Source organism: Coregonus clupeaformis, chromosome 30, assembly GCF_020615455.1.
Source record: "Coregonus clupeaformis isolate EN_2021a chromosome 30, ASM2061545v1, whole genome shotgun sequence".
NCBI classification, from domain to species: Eukaryota; Metazoa; Chordata; class Actinopteri; order Salmoniformes; family Salmonidae; genus Coregonus; species Coregonus clupeaformis.
In genome coordinates, this window is record NC_059221.1 from 32903365 (window position 1) to 32917621 (window position 14257).

At 41.3% G+C, this 14257-nt stretch overlaps 1 protein-coding gene across 1 annotated transcript; it reads right to left on the reverse strand.

Moving 5' to 3' along the window:
* Positions 1-237: 237 nt before the first annotated feature.
* LOC121545399 (protein Wnt-7a) lies at positions 238-10836 on the reverse strand. The gene is made up of 4 exons (XM_041855897.2): positions 10419-10836; positions 9480-9706; positions 4205-4476; positions 238-1324 (listed from the first exon to the last, which is right to left on the reverse strand). Exons 1-4 carry the CDS (start codon positions 10487-10489, stop codon positions 842-844), a joined length of 1053 nt encoding a protein of 350 aa, XP_041711831.1. The 5' UTR covers positions 10490-10836; the 3' UTR covers positions 238-841.
* Positions 10837-14257: the final 3421 nt, after the last annotated feature.

The following is a 14257-nucleotide window of genomic DNA, read 5'->3' on the forward strand; positions in this document are numbered from 1 at the left end:
TTAAGACTTGCTCCATAATGGGCAACATCAGTAGTTTCTTTATGAAATAAATTAATATTATTTATTTGTCTCTAAATACAGTGTGTTAAATATTCCCGATGGCTGTTTAATTTCATTTGCACAGAGCGTGTCCTATTGAGCTACACTCTTAGAAAAAAGTGCTATCTACAACCTAAAAAGGTTATTCGGCTGACCCCGTAGGAGAACCCTTTGAAGAACCATTTTTGGTTCCAGGTAGAAACCTTGTGGGTTCCATGTAAAACCCTTTCCACAGAGGGTTCTACATGGAACCCAAAAGGGTTATCCTATTGGTACAGCCGAAGACCCCTTCTATAACCATTTTTTCTAAGAGTGTACAGGTACAGAGAACTACAGTAGTAGCACAGTCCAGCATTATATCCAGCATTGATTCATGGTGAGCGTTGGGGGAATCGATTCACTCTACAGTCAACAAATAGTACACATACATCCATAGCTTTTTAACAGTCTCAGTATTGACACCTAGTCCAAAAATATAGGCTGGCTGGCTGGCAGATAGCTCAGTGTGTTATAGTTCATGTCCTGAGGCTGTCCCATCCTGGCATCCAGGACACAGTGTGTTTCCCTTTATGGTGATCTGTTGCAGGCATCCCAGTATATGTCCAATGAGAGGGGAGAAGGAGCATTGTGTGCAGAAAAATCGCTGTTGTTCCATCTTCTGCTTATGGTTCCTCCATGTCTATTGCTGCAAAAACAGCATTGATCCATTACCTACAAAATGTCCACTATGCACACACACACACACATCCACACACAGACACACACACACACACACACACATCCAACGGTCCAATAAATACTGTCATTTGCAGGTGTACACCTCTGTCCTCTCGCTGCAGGTGTTGCATTTGACGTAGCAGCACCACAGGAACTTGCAGTTGCACTGCCACACGCGGGAGTACTGGTGTGTGTTGTACCCCCGTCCGCAGCACATCAGGTCACAGCCACTGATCTGCTGCGTAACAGTCTTATTACACATCCGGCCCTGCGTCCCCATACTGCCTGTCACCGGGTCCGCCTCGCAGTAGTTAGGGGACTTCTCGATGAACACAAGGTCTGTGTCCATGGGCTTCCGGTAGGAGTAGGGCTTCTTGATCTTGAGGAATTTGGGCCGCTTGTTGCGGCTGGCTTTGACCGGTTCCACGTGCACAGCATGGGCATACTTCTCTTTGAGAATGTAGCCGAGCTCGCGGAACTTGGGAAGTTTAGTCCAGCAGGTTTTAGTGGTGCAGGAGCCCGAAACACCGTGACACTTGCATTCCAGATGCATGTTCTTCTCCAGGATCTAGACACACAAACAACCAGGAAAGAGGTTACCTTTACAGGCCTTGCAAACCATCTGCTGAAGGTTCTATTACTATTTATAAAAGTAAGTCACTGAAAAAGAAAAGCATCTGCAAACATACCATCCTAATATGTATATAATGCATTTATACTGCACGATAATGGCCCCAAGGGTTCCACATGTTTATTGTCATAATAACATGATCCTCTGAAATCAAAACATTCTGTATAGGCCCAAGAGTCAGTGGATGTTGAAGTAAATTACAGGCCTACATAGTTTGATTGCTGAAAACAGCAACATAGCACAGTGACACACTCTGACACTCATGTATGTAAAAGTCAAGGAATTGGGTATCATTGTGTGCACAGTGCAGCATTAGATTAGCAACTAGCTACTTGTGAATACAACATTCCTTTAGAAAACAGTAGCTTTACACAGACTGTACACAGAAGCCATAATTCTGGATCAGGTTACAGTCTCCTTGTGTGTAGGAGTGACTGCACAAGCTGCTGAATGATGTGGATTACTGTTAAAGCCTGCTCCGATGACTATTACAAGTGTCTGCTATCTCATACCTGAAAAGGCACAGGCAACACTATAGCTACACTACTGTCCCAATTCCTTGAACTAAATTGTATGGGGAGTTTGTTTGGAATTCTACTATCTCCATAATAGGATAGGTAGAGATTTGGAGAGTTCCTGCAATCAATGACTAGTGAAAAACCTTTAATTATGTTGTATAAGAACAATACATATTGATTTTCCATGTCCACAAATTCTAGAATCAATAAAACAGATCGTATTTTAGTGCCTTGTACTGGGAATGCATACAAATGCATGAAAGTGCGGAGAAACAACGGTCTTTGCGGTTAGCCCTCTGTGGTATACCAGACAACACTTGGCTTCCCAGCTCCTAATCCATCAGTAGCCCTGTGACCAACACTTGTGACAGGCTTTGTCTGGTCGTATTGGACCTGGGGGCTGTGAACCGCGCTCCTGCTCAGTGTCAATGCTTTGATTAGCATAAATAAAGGAGGGGGGATAACTATCAAAACAGAGAGGCCATTTATTACCAAGGAGAAGGAAAAAGAAAAAGCCCAACTGATCTGAATCCACGAGTGTAGCCCGTTTCACTGTGAGAGGCAATTTAGCTGTCTAGATAAGCGGGGATGAATTCAGGCCCCACACAGAAAGGCAACAGTGAGCTGTTGAGCACAATGTGTGAGTGAAGGCTTTTCAGTCTGTCTGGGTACGTGTTGGTGGTTTGAATCAGGCATCTGTGGCACAGAAAGAAGAGAGAGAGAGAGGGGTAAGGCTTGACTCTGGAGGGAGAGGTGCTTCTTTCCTCTTCACTAACTCCAGTGTACTGCTAAGGAGCCTCGCCCAAGTTGTTTGGCACAATTATTCCGCTTCTTCTTTGACTTCCAGACTTGCTGGAGTCTCAGGGCTGATCTATTATTTGCTGCAGCCATGGATGCACAGGAGCCTTGATCTGAGAATGTGAACAGTCCCTAGTCCCTGATCCCTCTTGGTTGTTTCTAGGGATTTTCCACAGTGTTAGTCATTGACAGACTACAAGCCATACAAAACAGCAGGTGACTCACACAAGTTGCTGTAAAGTCTTCGTTAGGCAGGTAACCGCTCCCAAGAGACATGGTGATACATTAGATATGATTCTACGATGTTAGGAGAGGTTATGGACAATAAGTACCACATAGAAACCTGTGGCACAAGACTATCACACACGATAAGCACTTGGCTCTGCAATATCAGACAAACCAAGGAATTTAGGTATTGCGATAAACATGAAGTAATTGTATCCTCTCCCAAAAGGGAGTAGGCTAATGCCTTTTTGTACAGTGTCAATCTGTTTTCAGCCCAGAGATCTGGGTCCTAATTAAACCCTGCCACTTAAACTGCTCTTCCCCCCTAAAAGCTTCCATTTATTTCACTGCCTGTTTAATCTTGGCCCCAATGCCTAGATCCTTGGCAAGGTCCACCCGCTCCTGAGCATGGTGGAGACTACTAAATCACAACAGCCATGGTTACTGAGGCCTAGCCTACATTCGGAAGGCCATGTTGTTAACCAACACTTCGGTCTCAGATTTAGATTCGGTCTTTACTTTCAAGTCTTCTCTGTACCTGTTTGGGTAAACTACAGCACATCTTTATCTTCAAGGAACTATCTCCTGATTACAGTAAAGACATTATAAGATTAATGAGATTGATCCAAAAAATCTCTGTTTGTCCAATGTTTTCATACCACAAAAAAAAAAAGGTTTTTGGAGTGAACTACCGTCAGATTTTGTTGTATTGAAACGTTTTTGGAGAATGGTCCTACATCACCTAATGAAATATTCCGGGATCCAGTTTAGGTTAGCTGGGATGACATTTTTACCATGGAAAATACATGCAGCCTTCCATCTAAGATCCTTCCCTATGGAGAGAGAAACAGGAAGTGGAGTGGCGTAGTCATGTACCTTGCATCCCACCTCGTTGTTGTGAAGGTTCATCAGAGACCTGGATTTCTGTTTGAAAATGCATGGAGCCTTCCATCTACAGATGTGCTATCTTAATTTGATCACTCTGTTGTCACAGAGAATTTTCCTGCGCAGCAGGAAATGCAAACTTGTAGTATATTCGAGATTTAAAAAGGCTTATAAAGTTTGTAATTTCCATGTAAACATTTCAGACTTGAACGGAAAATGTATCAACCCCTACAAAAATGTCCATTAATTAAAATCCACATAATAATGAACATTTCCTGCTGCTGCAGGAATATTTTCCTGCATTGAGAAACTGTTCAAATTAAGATAGCACATCTGTAAGATCCTTCCCTTTGGAGAAAGAAACAGGAAGTGGAGTGGCGTGGTCACGTACCTTGCGTCCCACCTCGTTGTTATGCAGGTTCATGAGAGACCTGGCGTTCTGTTTGACCTCCCTGGCGTCAACGAACACCTTGGAGAAGCCCAGGCCGTAGCTGATATCTGCTGAACAGCCGCCCCACTTCCAGCCCTGGCCTTTACTGTAGAAACCCTGCTTCTCCGTGTCACAGCTGCAGTCACTCAGGTTTCCCTGCGTACAGGCTGCAGTGATGGCGTGGGCAACTCCGGCCGCAATGATGGCGTAGGTGAACGCAGCCTCTTTACTGCCTAGGAGAGAACACAGGAGGAACTTGAGCATTTTACTGACTTGCAGTTCATCATTTTAATGTATAAACTGGTGTGATATCTGGGAGATATCTGATATCAGGGAGAATGAATCTATTTATGGTGCTACAGCTGTATGTTTCACAACTTGATAAATGGGACAGGGATAAGGGAGGGAATCTGGATTTTCATTACATACTTCCGTCTAAATGGTGTATATCAAATATACTGTATATTGTATGTTGAAAAATAGCAACTTCAAAGCAGATTAACCATTAAGTGTGAGTACTCATATCAAACTCTTTGTCAGTCTCACTCACGACCACGCAAGGACTACAGTAATCTGGAAACTGGCCTGCCTGAACCAAAATGGGTGTGAACTTCCTAGTCAATAAAGCAGTATGAATGAGAGGGCTGTGGAGAAGGAAGAGCTATTGATCCGATCAGAGCCTGGTACGCTCTGTGTATTCTTGCAGGGAGGATCTTGATTCAGAGGTTATCTCCCCAAGGTCCGACTAACAAATAATTTACGCACACTGGGGTGTTCGAATTATCGGCAAATAATTTAAGGTTAACCTGTCATGATTTAAAGAGAGAGCTTCTTGCAAAAAGTTCTTAGTCATAACATGTATTTTAAGGTCTCAAGATTATAAGTAAATAGGGAACAAGGAAACTGGCTCATACCAATACCAAGCTTTAATGTACAAGTGCATACTTGTGTAATTTTCCAATGAGTTAGTTTAGTTTAACATTATTTCCTGATGCAAACAAATGGGTCGCAGTTATCAATCTTATTATTCACCAAACATGAATTCTCTGTGTGCATGCATAGAGAGTGAAATATCTGCATCTGCAGTTATGTAGCTACAGTATATATAAACAATAAACTACTGATGCAATATCCATCATATCTATGTAAACAAACTCCTCCAGTTGACATTTCTGCAAAACAAACATGATACCATCCTCGGTACTTTCTGGTGAACCCAGATTCACTAGGTGCTGCTGCCCTGTTCTTGACATCTTGGATCTGTGCCCTTGCCATTGAAAAAAATCCTCATATTGAGTCATAAATTATGTGGACGTTTTTATAGATTTGATTGGCCCCGAGCCAAAAAAGAAGGTGTGCCAGCACAAAGTCAGTCAGTTCTGACTGCTCCGTTGTAAATTTTTCCCCAGGAGTTCCTAGATCATTGGTTCAAAACAAAGAATGGTAGGAATTATTTAGTACTTTGTCATGAGACCTGAGTGGAAAGACCTAAAAGCAACGGAAGCAATGCTTTGAAGTGTTGAATATGAATACTCTTATTGCACCAAATGTTATTTTAGTGTTCACTGTGCATATGTATGTTGGTTGATCTGCAATGCACAAAATACTACTGAAAAACTACTGAAATACTAAAAACATTAGATGCACCTTGCACCCCTGCAAACAAAAACCCTAGGCTGCCTTTCCTAGGCCACAAGTGAGAGCATGCAAGCTCCACCCCACTCACGCTAGACATCAACAATGGCATTCATTTCTAACCACTAATCTGATCAGTGAAACCAATCTATTTTGCATGGTTGTCCATGCCAAACTCTTCAATGTCTTAAACCACTCATTCATGAAGAAAACATATTGTGAAAGACCACCATTTTCACTTGAACAGCAGGAGAGGATTATGCCCTTCACACCAACAGCTGTACAGTGGGGGAAAAAAGTATTTAGTCAGCCACCAATTGTGCAAGTTCTCCCACTTAAAAAGATGAGAGAGGCCTGTAATTTTTATCATAGGTACATGTCAACTATGACAGACAAATTGAGGAAAAAAAATCCAGAAAATCACATTGTAGTATTTTTAATGAATTTATTTGCAAATGATGGTGGAAAATAAGTATTTGGTCACCGACAAACAAGCAAGATTTCTGGCTCTCACAGACCTGTAACTTCTTCTTTAAGAGGCTCCTCTGTCCTCCACTCGTTACCTGTATTAATGGCACCTGTTTGAACTTGTTATCAGTATAAAGACACCTGTCCACAACCTCAAACAGTCACACTCCAAACTCCACTATGGCCAAGACCAAAGAGCTGTCAAAGGACACCAGAAACAAAATTGTAGACCTGCACCAGGCTGGGATGACTGAATCTGCAATAGGTAAGCAGCTTGGTTTGAAGAAATCAACTGTGGGAGCAATTATTAGGAAATGGAAGACATACAAGACCACTGATAATCTCCCACGATCTGGGGCTCCACGCAAGATCTCACCCCGTGGGGTCAAAATGATCACAAGAACGGTGAGCAAAAATCCCGAACCACACAGGGGGACCTAGTGAATGACCTGCAGAGAGCTGGGACCAAAGTAACAAAGCCTACCATTAGTAACACACTACGCCGCCAGGGACTAAAATCCTGCAGTGCCAGACGTGTCCCCCTGCTTAAGCCAGTACATGTCCAGGCCCGTCTGAAGTTTGCTCGAGTGCATTTGGATGATCCAGAAGAGGATTGGGAGAATGTCATATGAAACCAAAATAGAACTTTTTGGTAAAAACTCAACTCGTCGTGTTTGGAGGACAAAGAATGCTGAGTTGCATCCAAAGAACACCATACCTACTGTGAAGCATTGGGGTGGAAACATCATGCTTTGGGGCTGTTTTTCTGCAAATGGACCAGGACGACTGATCCGTGTAAAGGAAAGAATGAATGGGACCATGTATCGTGAGATTTTGAGTGAAAACCTCCTTCCATCAGCAAGGGCATTGAAGATTAAACGTGGCTGGGTCTTTCAGCATGACAATGATCCCAAACACACCGCCCGGGCAACGAAGGAGTGGCTTCGTAGAAGCATTTCAAGGTCCTGGAGTGGCCTAGCCAGTCTCCAGATCTCAACCCCATAGAAAATCTTTGGAGGGGAGTTGAAAGTCCGTGTTGCCCAGCGACAGCCCCAAAACATCACTGCTCTAGAGGAGATCTGCATGGAGGAATGGGCCAAAATACCAGCAACAGTGTGTGAAAACCTTGTGAAGACTTACAGAAAACGTTTGACCTGTGTCATTGCCAACAAAGGGTATATAACAAAGTATTGAGAAACTTTTGTTATTGACCAAATACTTATTTTCCACCATAATTTGCAAATAAATTCATAAAAAATCCTACAATGTGATTTTCTGAATTATTTTTTCCTCATTTTGTCTGTCATAGTTGACGTGTACCTATGATGAAAATTACAGGCCTCGCTCATCTTTTTAAGTGGGAGAACTTGCAGAATTTGTGGCTGACTAAATACTTTTTTTCCCCACTGTAGATAGCAAAGAGCTTTTCATGGTGCCAAACAACCACTAATATTGTGAACTGCCATTGAATGCACTAGTTGTGGATTTATAGTAATACATTGTATGAAGGGAAATAAGAGATCAGGAACTGACAAGAAGCTATACTGTAGTCTACACTCTTAGAAAAGAAGGTGCTATCTAGAACATTAAAGGGTTCTTCATCTGTCCCCATAGGAGAACCCTCTGAAGAACCCTTTTTGGTTGCAAGTTGAACCCTTTTGGTTCCAGGCAGAACCCTTTTGGGTTCCATGTAGAACCCTTTCTACAGAGGGTTCTACATGGAACCAAAAAGGGTTATCCTATGGGGACAGCCAAATAACCCTTTTGGAACCCTTTTTTCTAAGAGTGTAGCTACTTGTCATTGATGGTTTAAACACCAAAAGTGTTCTATTACAATGCTATTAGCTACATTTGTTGTGTGCGACTCTGTTGAAGAGCCCAAATCCAGGTTAGGATATGATCCTAGACTACATTCTAGTTGCAGCCTGAATATGCAACAATCTGGTGGGTGCCACAGATTCACCATCTGCTGAATATCTGATCACATAGGGATCAACATCAGCTGCTCTGTTATCCAGAGTAACTGTGACTTTATGCAATATTATGCACAGGAGCGTACTCCAAGAAGTCCTTCAGACAACTCTAGGGCATGTTTGATAGGCACAACATAGAAAAGTTTTGAAGCAGAAAAGTTCAGCCTCCAGGTTACCAGCCATGAGCCTGCATCTACTGTAGGCCATCCCTGTGTCCCCAAAGACATCCAATACATTCATCAATGCTATTGCCTGACAAGGTAGCTTCAGTAATTCATTTGAACCTTTCCTTTCTTTCATTATTCCCCTGTGTATGTTCAGTTCAGTATTTTAGGCCTTTATTTCCCTGTACTTTCTATCCACTGTAACTTATACCCGTGGTAAGACCCTCGTCTTTACTGTGAGAGCCTCAGCACCCAGTGATAGAGAAAGATAAAGACCAGTGAATATGTGTCTCAGGAGACTATGCTGCGCTGAAAAGACAGGCTGTCAATGTTCACAAGAGCTTTGTTACTGTGCTGGCTTCTGATACCTTTTGGACTTGTTCAGTTCCGCTTCTTTCTCTCTCACTCTGGCTCTCTCTTGTAAGACCAGTATTAGACTTTAGAGATGGGAAGTAAATGACACAGCTTCAACCTAATCATGATAATTTAGGTTATTGTGGAAATGTGTATGCTGTTACAAGTAAGTTGCCTGTCGATACTTCTAGTGTATAGCCTATGGGAAACGTTTTTAAATCTCACAGTCAACATATTGTAATTGCCACAGAATGTTGCTCTCAAATGGACACGCAATACCCTTTCTCTAAAGTCTGTCCATGTTATCGACGCACACATAATGCAAGTATATATAGCCTAAATACAGGAATTTATACGCACTGGTGACATTAAAAGGGGGAAATATATTAACACCGATGAGTCCGTAGATAATATTCAGAAAAGCAACAAACGATTTGTGTCAAGTCTCATTTGAATAGATAGGCTATGCCAGGTTCTCAAAAGGATACGGGACATTTGGCTGCATGCGCCACAGTGCGCTCTTGACGCACAATTCGAAAGCTAACCTACAGGCCTATATATATTATACAATTGGGGACATTTTCAGTGATGAAATTACATTTAAAAATACTCTAACCAAGCTTGAATTGATTTGCAACATACCCACTTTCAACTCTTTTCCGAAGACCGTTCTCTCTCCCAGCGCAGAGCAGTTCCAGCGCCCATTTTTGAATTGAAACTGACACTCGTTTATCCCCATTTGGGCTCCCTCTCCGATGACGATAATGGCATCGGGGCGACTCTGGCAGATTATCCGCTGTCGGGGAGCCAACCCGGGAATCTTGTTACAGATTATACTTGCACCTAGCGCGACCACGGATGAAAAGCCACTGTAAGGGTACAAGAGTTAGACATTTAATTAAAGTGACTGCCAGATATGGCTATATGGACAACATGGTTTTCAAACTTCAATTAAAATGGTGTTTATTAAAGCGTTATTACATGTTTATAACATGAAATAGGGTTTTACATTCATACAATTTAAAAGCGCAGACTTAATGTTTTCCTTGTCTCTAGAGGTTATTAAACCTGGGTTGTAGAAATACGAGACATATTTAAGTGGTGAGGACATGCCTTCACTTAAACTCAATGAACCTGTATTTGAAGGATCTACAACTGTGTTACAAAATATAAAGGACTAAGTTGAAGCCATCTGAAACCTAATTTATAAGCTTAATTTATTGATTTGTATAGGCCAAGAGATCAGAATAAACTTTGTCAGGTGGTCTCTAATTGTCTCTAAATGTCTCTAATTGTAAAAACTCAGATTTTCCAAAAACTCGATAGACTTTTTGGAACAGAATAATTAAACAAACTCTCAGAAACCTTGCATTGTTCACGGGACAATGTCAAATGAACAATGAATATAGCTTAGATTAATAATAAGAATAATTGAAAGACAGTTTAATTTATAGAAATGTAGCCTGTGTAACAAAATGACATCCAAAACTTTCTGTTTTAGGCTACACTCTTATGTTTTCTATTCTGATATTTAGTAACATAACTATGTTAAATGAACATGCCAATAAGAATCAAACTCACCCGATTTTCAAATAGACAATCCCAAGGCAAAGCAAAACCCGAAAAATCCAACGTCTAGTTTTCCGACTCATGGTGCTTCACTCTTAGTTTCATGCAATGTGTAAGCGAAAGCGATGAATAGATAGATATTCTCCGATAGTCACTGTCCAGGTATCCAAAGTTAGTCCAAGTCGGTACCAACGAATATCCCCAATAGATACTCTCACTAATTTTATATAGTACCCTAGCTGTAATGATATCCGTAAATTCCTCTTAAGTGGCTCCTTTGCTGCGCCGGCTTGTCATTGCGAGGATGTCACAGGTAAAACTGAGGATGAGCAAGTCTTGTAGTGTGATTATCTCCTTCTCACAGTTCCTTTGCTACCCGCATGATCTATATATCTGGCTCATCTATCCGGGGCGTGTTCAGAGAAGACATGGGACCCTACTGTGGAATCCCGCCTGGGCTGGATCTCTCCACAACTATTCCAGTTGTGTCAGTTCACCTACTCATTAATTTATAGGCCTATTACCTTTCTAATAAATGAAAACATACACGCAGTGGATAGTGATGGTTGTACATCTTGTGCGTTCATAATGAGAATAAATGATTTTCACTAATGACGTATGATTATCATTAAATAGCCGACTACTTTGATTTCTGTAACAAAAAACAACAAAAAAAACTGTGTCTATGTATGTTTTCTTTCCTTTACACTTCAAAAATAAAAATGTATTATGGGCATAAACCTAGCCTAACTCGAACTGCCGAACACATCACCAATTGAATTGCATGCACACATTTTCATTGCACTCACTTAATAAATTGTCCACATAACCTAGTTTGAATTAAAACATGTCAACAAATGGTCACCTTTATATATAGCATGTTGGCACTATTTCTACATTATTTGCTTACCTGTGACAGCTCCTTCATCACATGCGTCCAGTGCATCCGTGCGTCTCACGTTTGGATAAGTTTTGTACCTTTTATAATAGCGCCATCTACAGACCAATTAGGATTGGTAGCGTCCAACAAATAAAGGAAAAGTGAATAAAGATTCGCTGAAATGATATTTGACAGCCAGCAATACAGTACAGCTGTAAAAAGTAGAATGATTGTCTGATTTAAGATTTCTCGTTTTTTCACGAATATTATTTAATCCGAGCATCAAGTGTCTGTAAAGTAGCTAAGAGAGTCACAACAATGTATAAGTAAGAATTCAAGTTTTGCAAAATAGTTTCGAATATAGGCTATTCTCTATCTGTTTTAGCATAACGTTCCACATTTTGTTGCTCTTTTGTCAAGCGGTTGCTTTACTTTGAAACAATGCTATTATTCGTTTGTAATATATCTGTTGATGGATTTAGGCAATTCCACGATAATAGAGTAACACTGAGACTCAGATGCAAAGTTTGGTAACAGAATGATGGGTTGTTTGTGCCTATATTCTCTTATCAAACTTTGCATCGGCACTGTTCTTCAAGTAAATGTGTTTTTGTAACATTTTCTGTGTTGGTTTGTTTAACTTTGCAATCATTGGTTTTTGTTTGATGTACATTTTAAAGTGAAAAATATGAGCCTCAGTGTCACTCTGTTAACATGGAATTACCCATTTAGGCTATTTCAATAAGGCTGCATTTACACAGGCAGCCAATTCAGATCTTTTTTGCCACTAATTGGTATTCTGACAAATCAGATCTTTCCCATAATTGGGCAAAAGATCAGAATTGGGATGCCTGTGTAAACTCAGCCTATCCATTGCCGCGGGAAGTCGGGTTGCTGAGGGTTCTGCAGCACCCGCTGATAAATCTGAATAATAAAATGTCAGCACCCTCAACCCCTAAACATCTTCCTGCGGCCATGAGCCTATCTGTGCCAGTGTCTCTGTCTCAGGCTACGGCGTTCCTGCCCTCCCAGCCGGTCAGACTGGCCAGTGTCACCTGCAAGGACCACTCACACTCGCACACATCACAACAAGGTCCTCTCTGTGTTCGACATCAGCATTAAAAAAGACTAGATACAAGTCAGAGATCCAGGGTAAAGTGTCAAGTTGAGACGTTTAATATCTTCATCTATTTAGATTCTCGTTACCTGTTACTTTAACAAGCTTGTCCCCAAGGTTCATTTTGTCAGTTGTACTCATTTTCATGGTTGTGTTTAATGGAGTTTTGGTCTAACTGTCACACATTTTCTCCTACTTCAGTTGAGCAGGTAGAGATATTTGAGTTGGTATTTGAGGGCAGGACCTCCGACTTCCTTCTGGAGGGGAAGGGCAGCAGCACTCTGTAATAATAATAATAATTTATTAAATTTCTATAGCACTTTTCATCATTTCAAAGCGCTTCAAAAGCCCCAAAAACAAACAAGCAGTCGTGTAGCTACTGAACCTCCTCCTTCACAAAGTACAGCACCCACCTGTGTGATGCCTCAACAGCTCTGGCCGCCAGAAAGCTCACCACACACAGTTCAGAGTAGTAGCCAGTCGTCCTTACTACGAGCCCTCTGTCTCAGTACTGCATTCCTTTACTGCATCTCACATTCCTCTCAAGGTTCAGGTGACTCTTCAATTGATGTTTTCAAAAGATCAGGAACCAGCAGGCAGGTGAAACCAAAACAGCTGGTACAGTTAGTGGTGCACGACTCCAGGATTTTTGGAGTCGACTCCGACTCCTGTGATTGGAGTCGACTCTTGCTCAACTCCAACTCCTGTGGTTGGAGTCAAAGGAGTCGACTCTCGACTCACAAAACACAAATGTAATGGATGCTCATACAATCTCATGTTAATTTAACCTTTATTTTATCAGGGAGTCATACTGTGACTAAGGTCTCTTTTACAGATGAGCCCTGAATTACATTAATTACAGAAAATACACACATCAATATAAATACAAAATGCAAGCAGACAGAACAACATGGTCATATAAAACTAACTAATTCATCAGTAATAAGGTCCTCAATCTGCCTTCTGAATTGCCCTAGAGGCACCAAAACATAAAATGTAAGAACATTGTGAAGATTGTTCCACAAATAAGGTGCAAGAAACCTAAAAGCTGATTTACCTAACTCAGTAGACCAAAATAATTTCCAGAGTTAACCATCCCTGAGACCGGGTGTGGTAGCTCATGTCTAAAGTTTAGTAAAGATGTTAGGTACAGTCAGTGGCGTGTATTCATGGACGCCAAGTGACGCCAGGCTTCCCAAAATAATTTAAGTATTTTATGTTTTTATTTTTTATCTTTCGTTTATCTGTGTTTCATAATTTCCCTTCAATTCGCAAGAGGCTGAATGTATCTCACAGGAGAAAGCATCTGAGTGAGCGAAACAGCGCCCCTCTTGTCTCTCTACGTGTAGGCCATCTATCTGATACTGTCTGGTCCAAACGAGTATGACATTGTTGCCGTCCATAGCATTGAATGCAAGGGAAGCCAGCGAACATTTAGCCTCCCTTGACAAAAAAAGTATACAACATGTGGTCTTAGCAGAAAAAAAAGTGTTAAGAGAAGCCAGCTTTGATTTGGCGTCTCTCCAATCAAATCGCTTGGAAAGCATATTTCATTAACAGAAATAACTTGAATTGTTGCATCTCCTTGTGTTGTTTTCTTCCGGTGGCTAGCTAGCTAGCAAAAATTGGCCCTTTCCTACATTTGCCATGGATGGAGATAGGGATTTGGACTTGTCGTTTTACTTAATTCCCCGTACTGGCCAATGATTATAATGGCGATTCTGATCCAACCATTAATTCATACATTGTTGTGCCCCTGGCCTGAGAGGACGGAAGTTCAATATGTAAAGTAGCTAGATGTATAACGCTAATGTTAACTAGCTAGGGTGGGGGAAATTGCGAAATACAGCATTG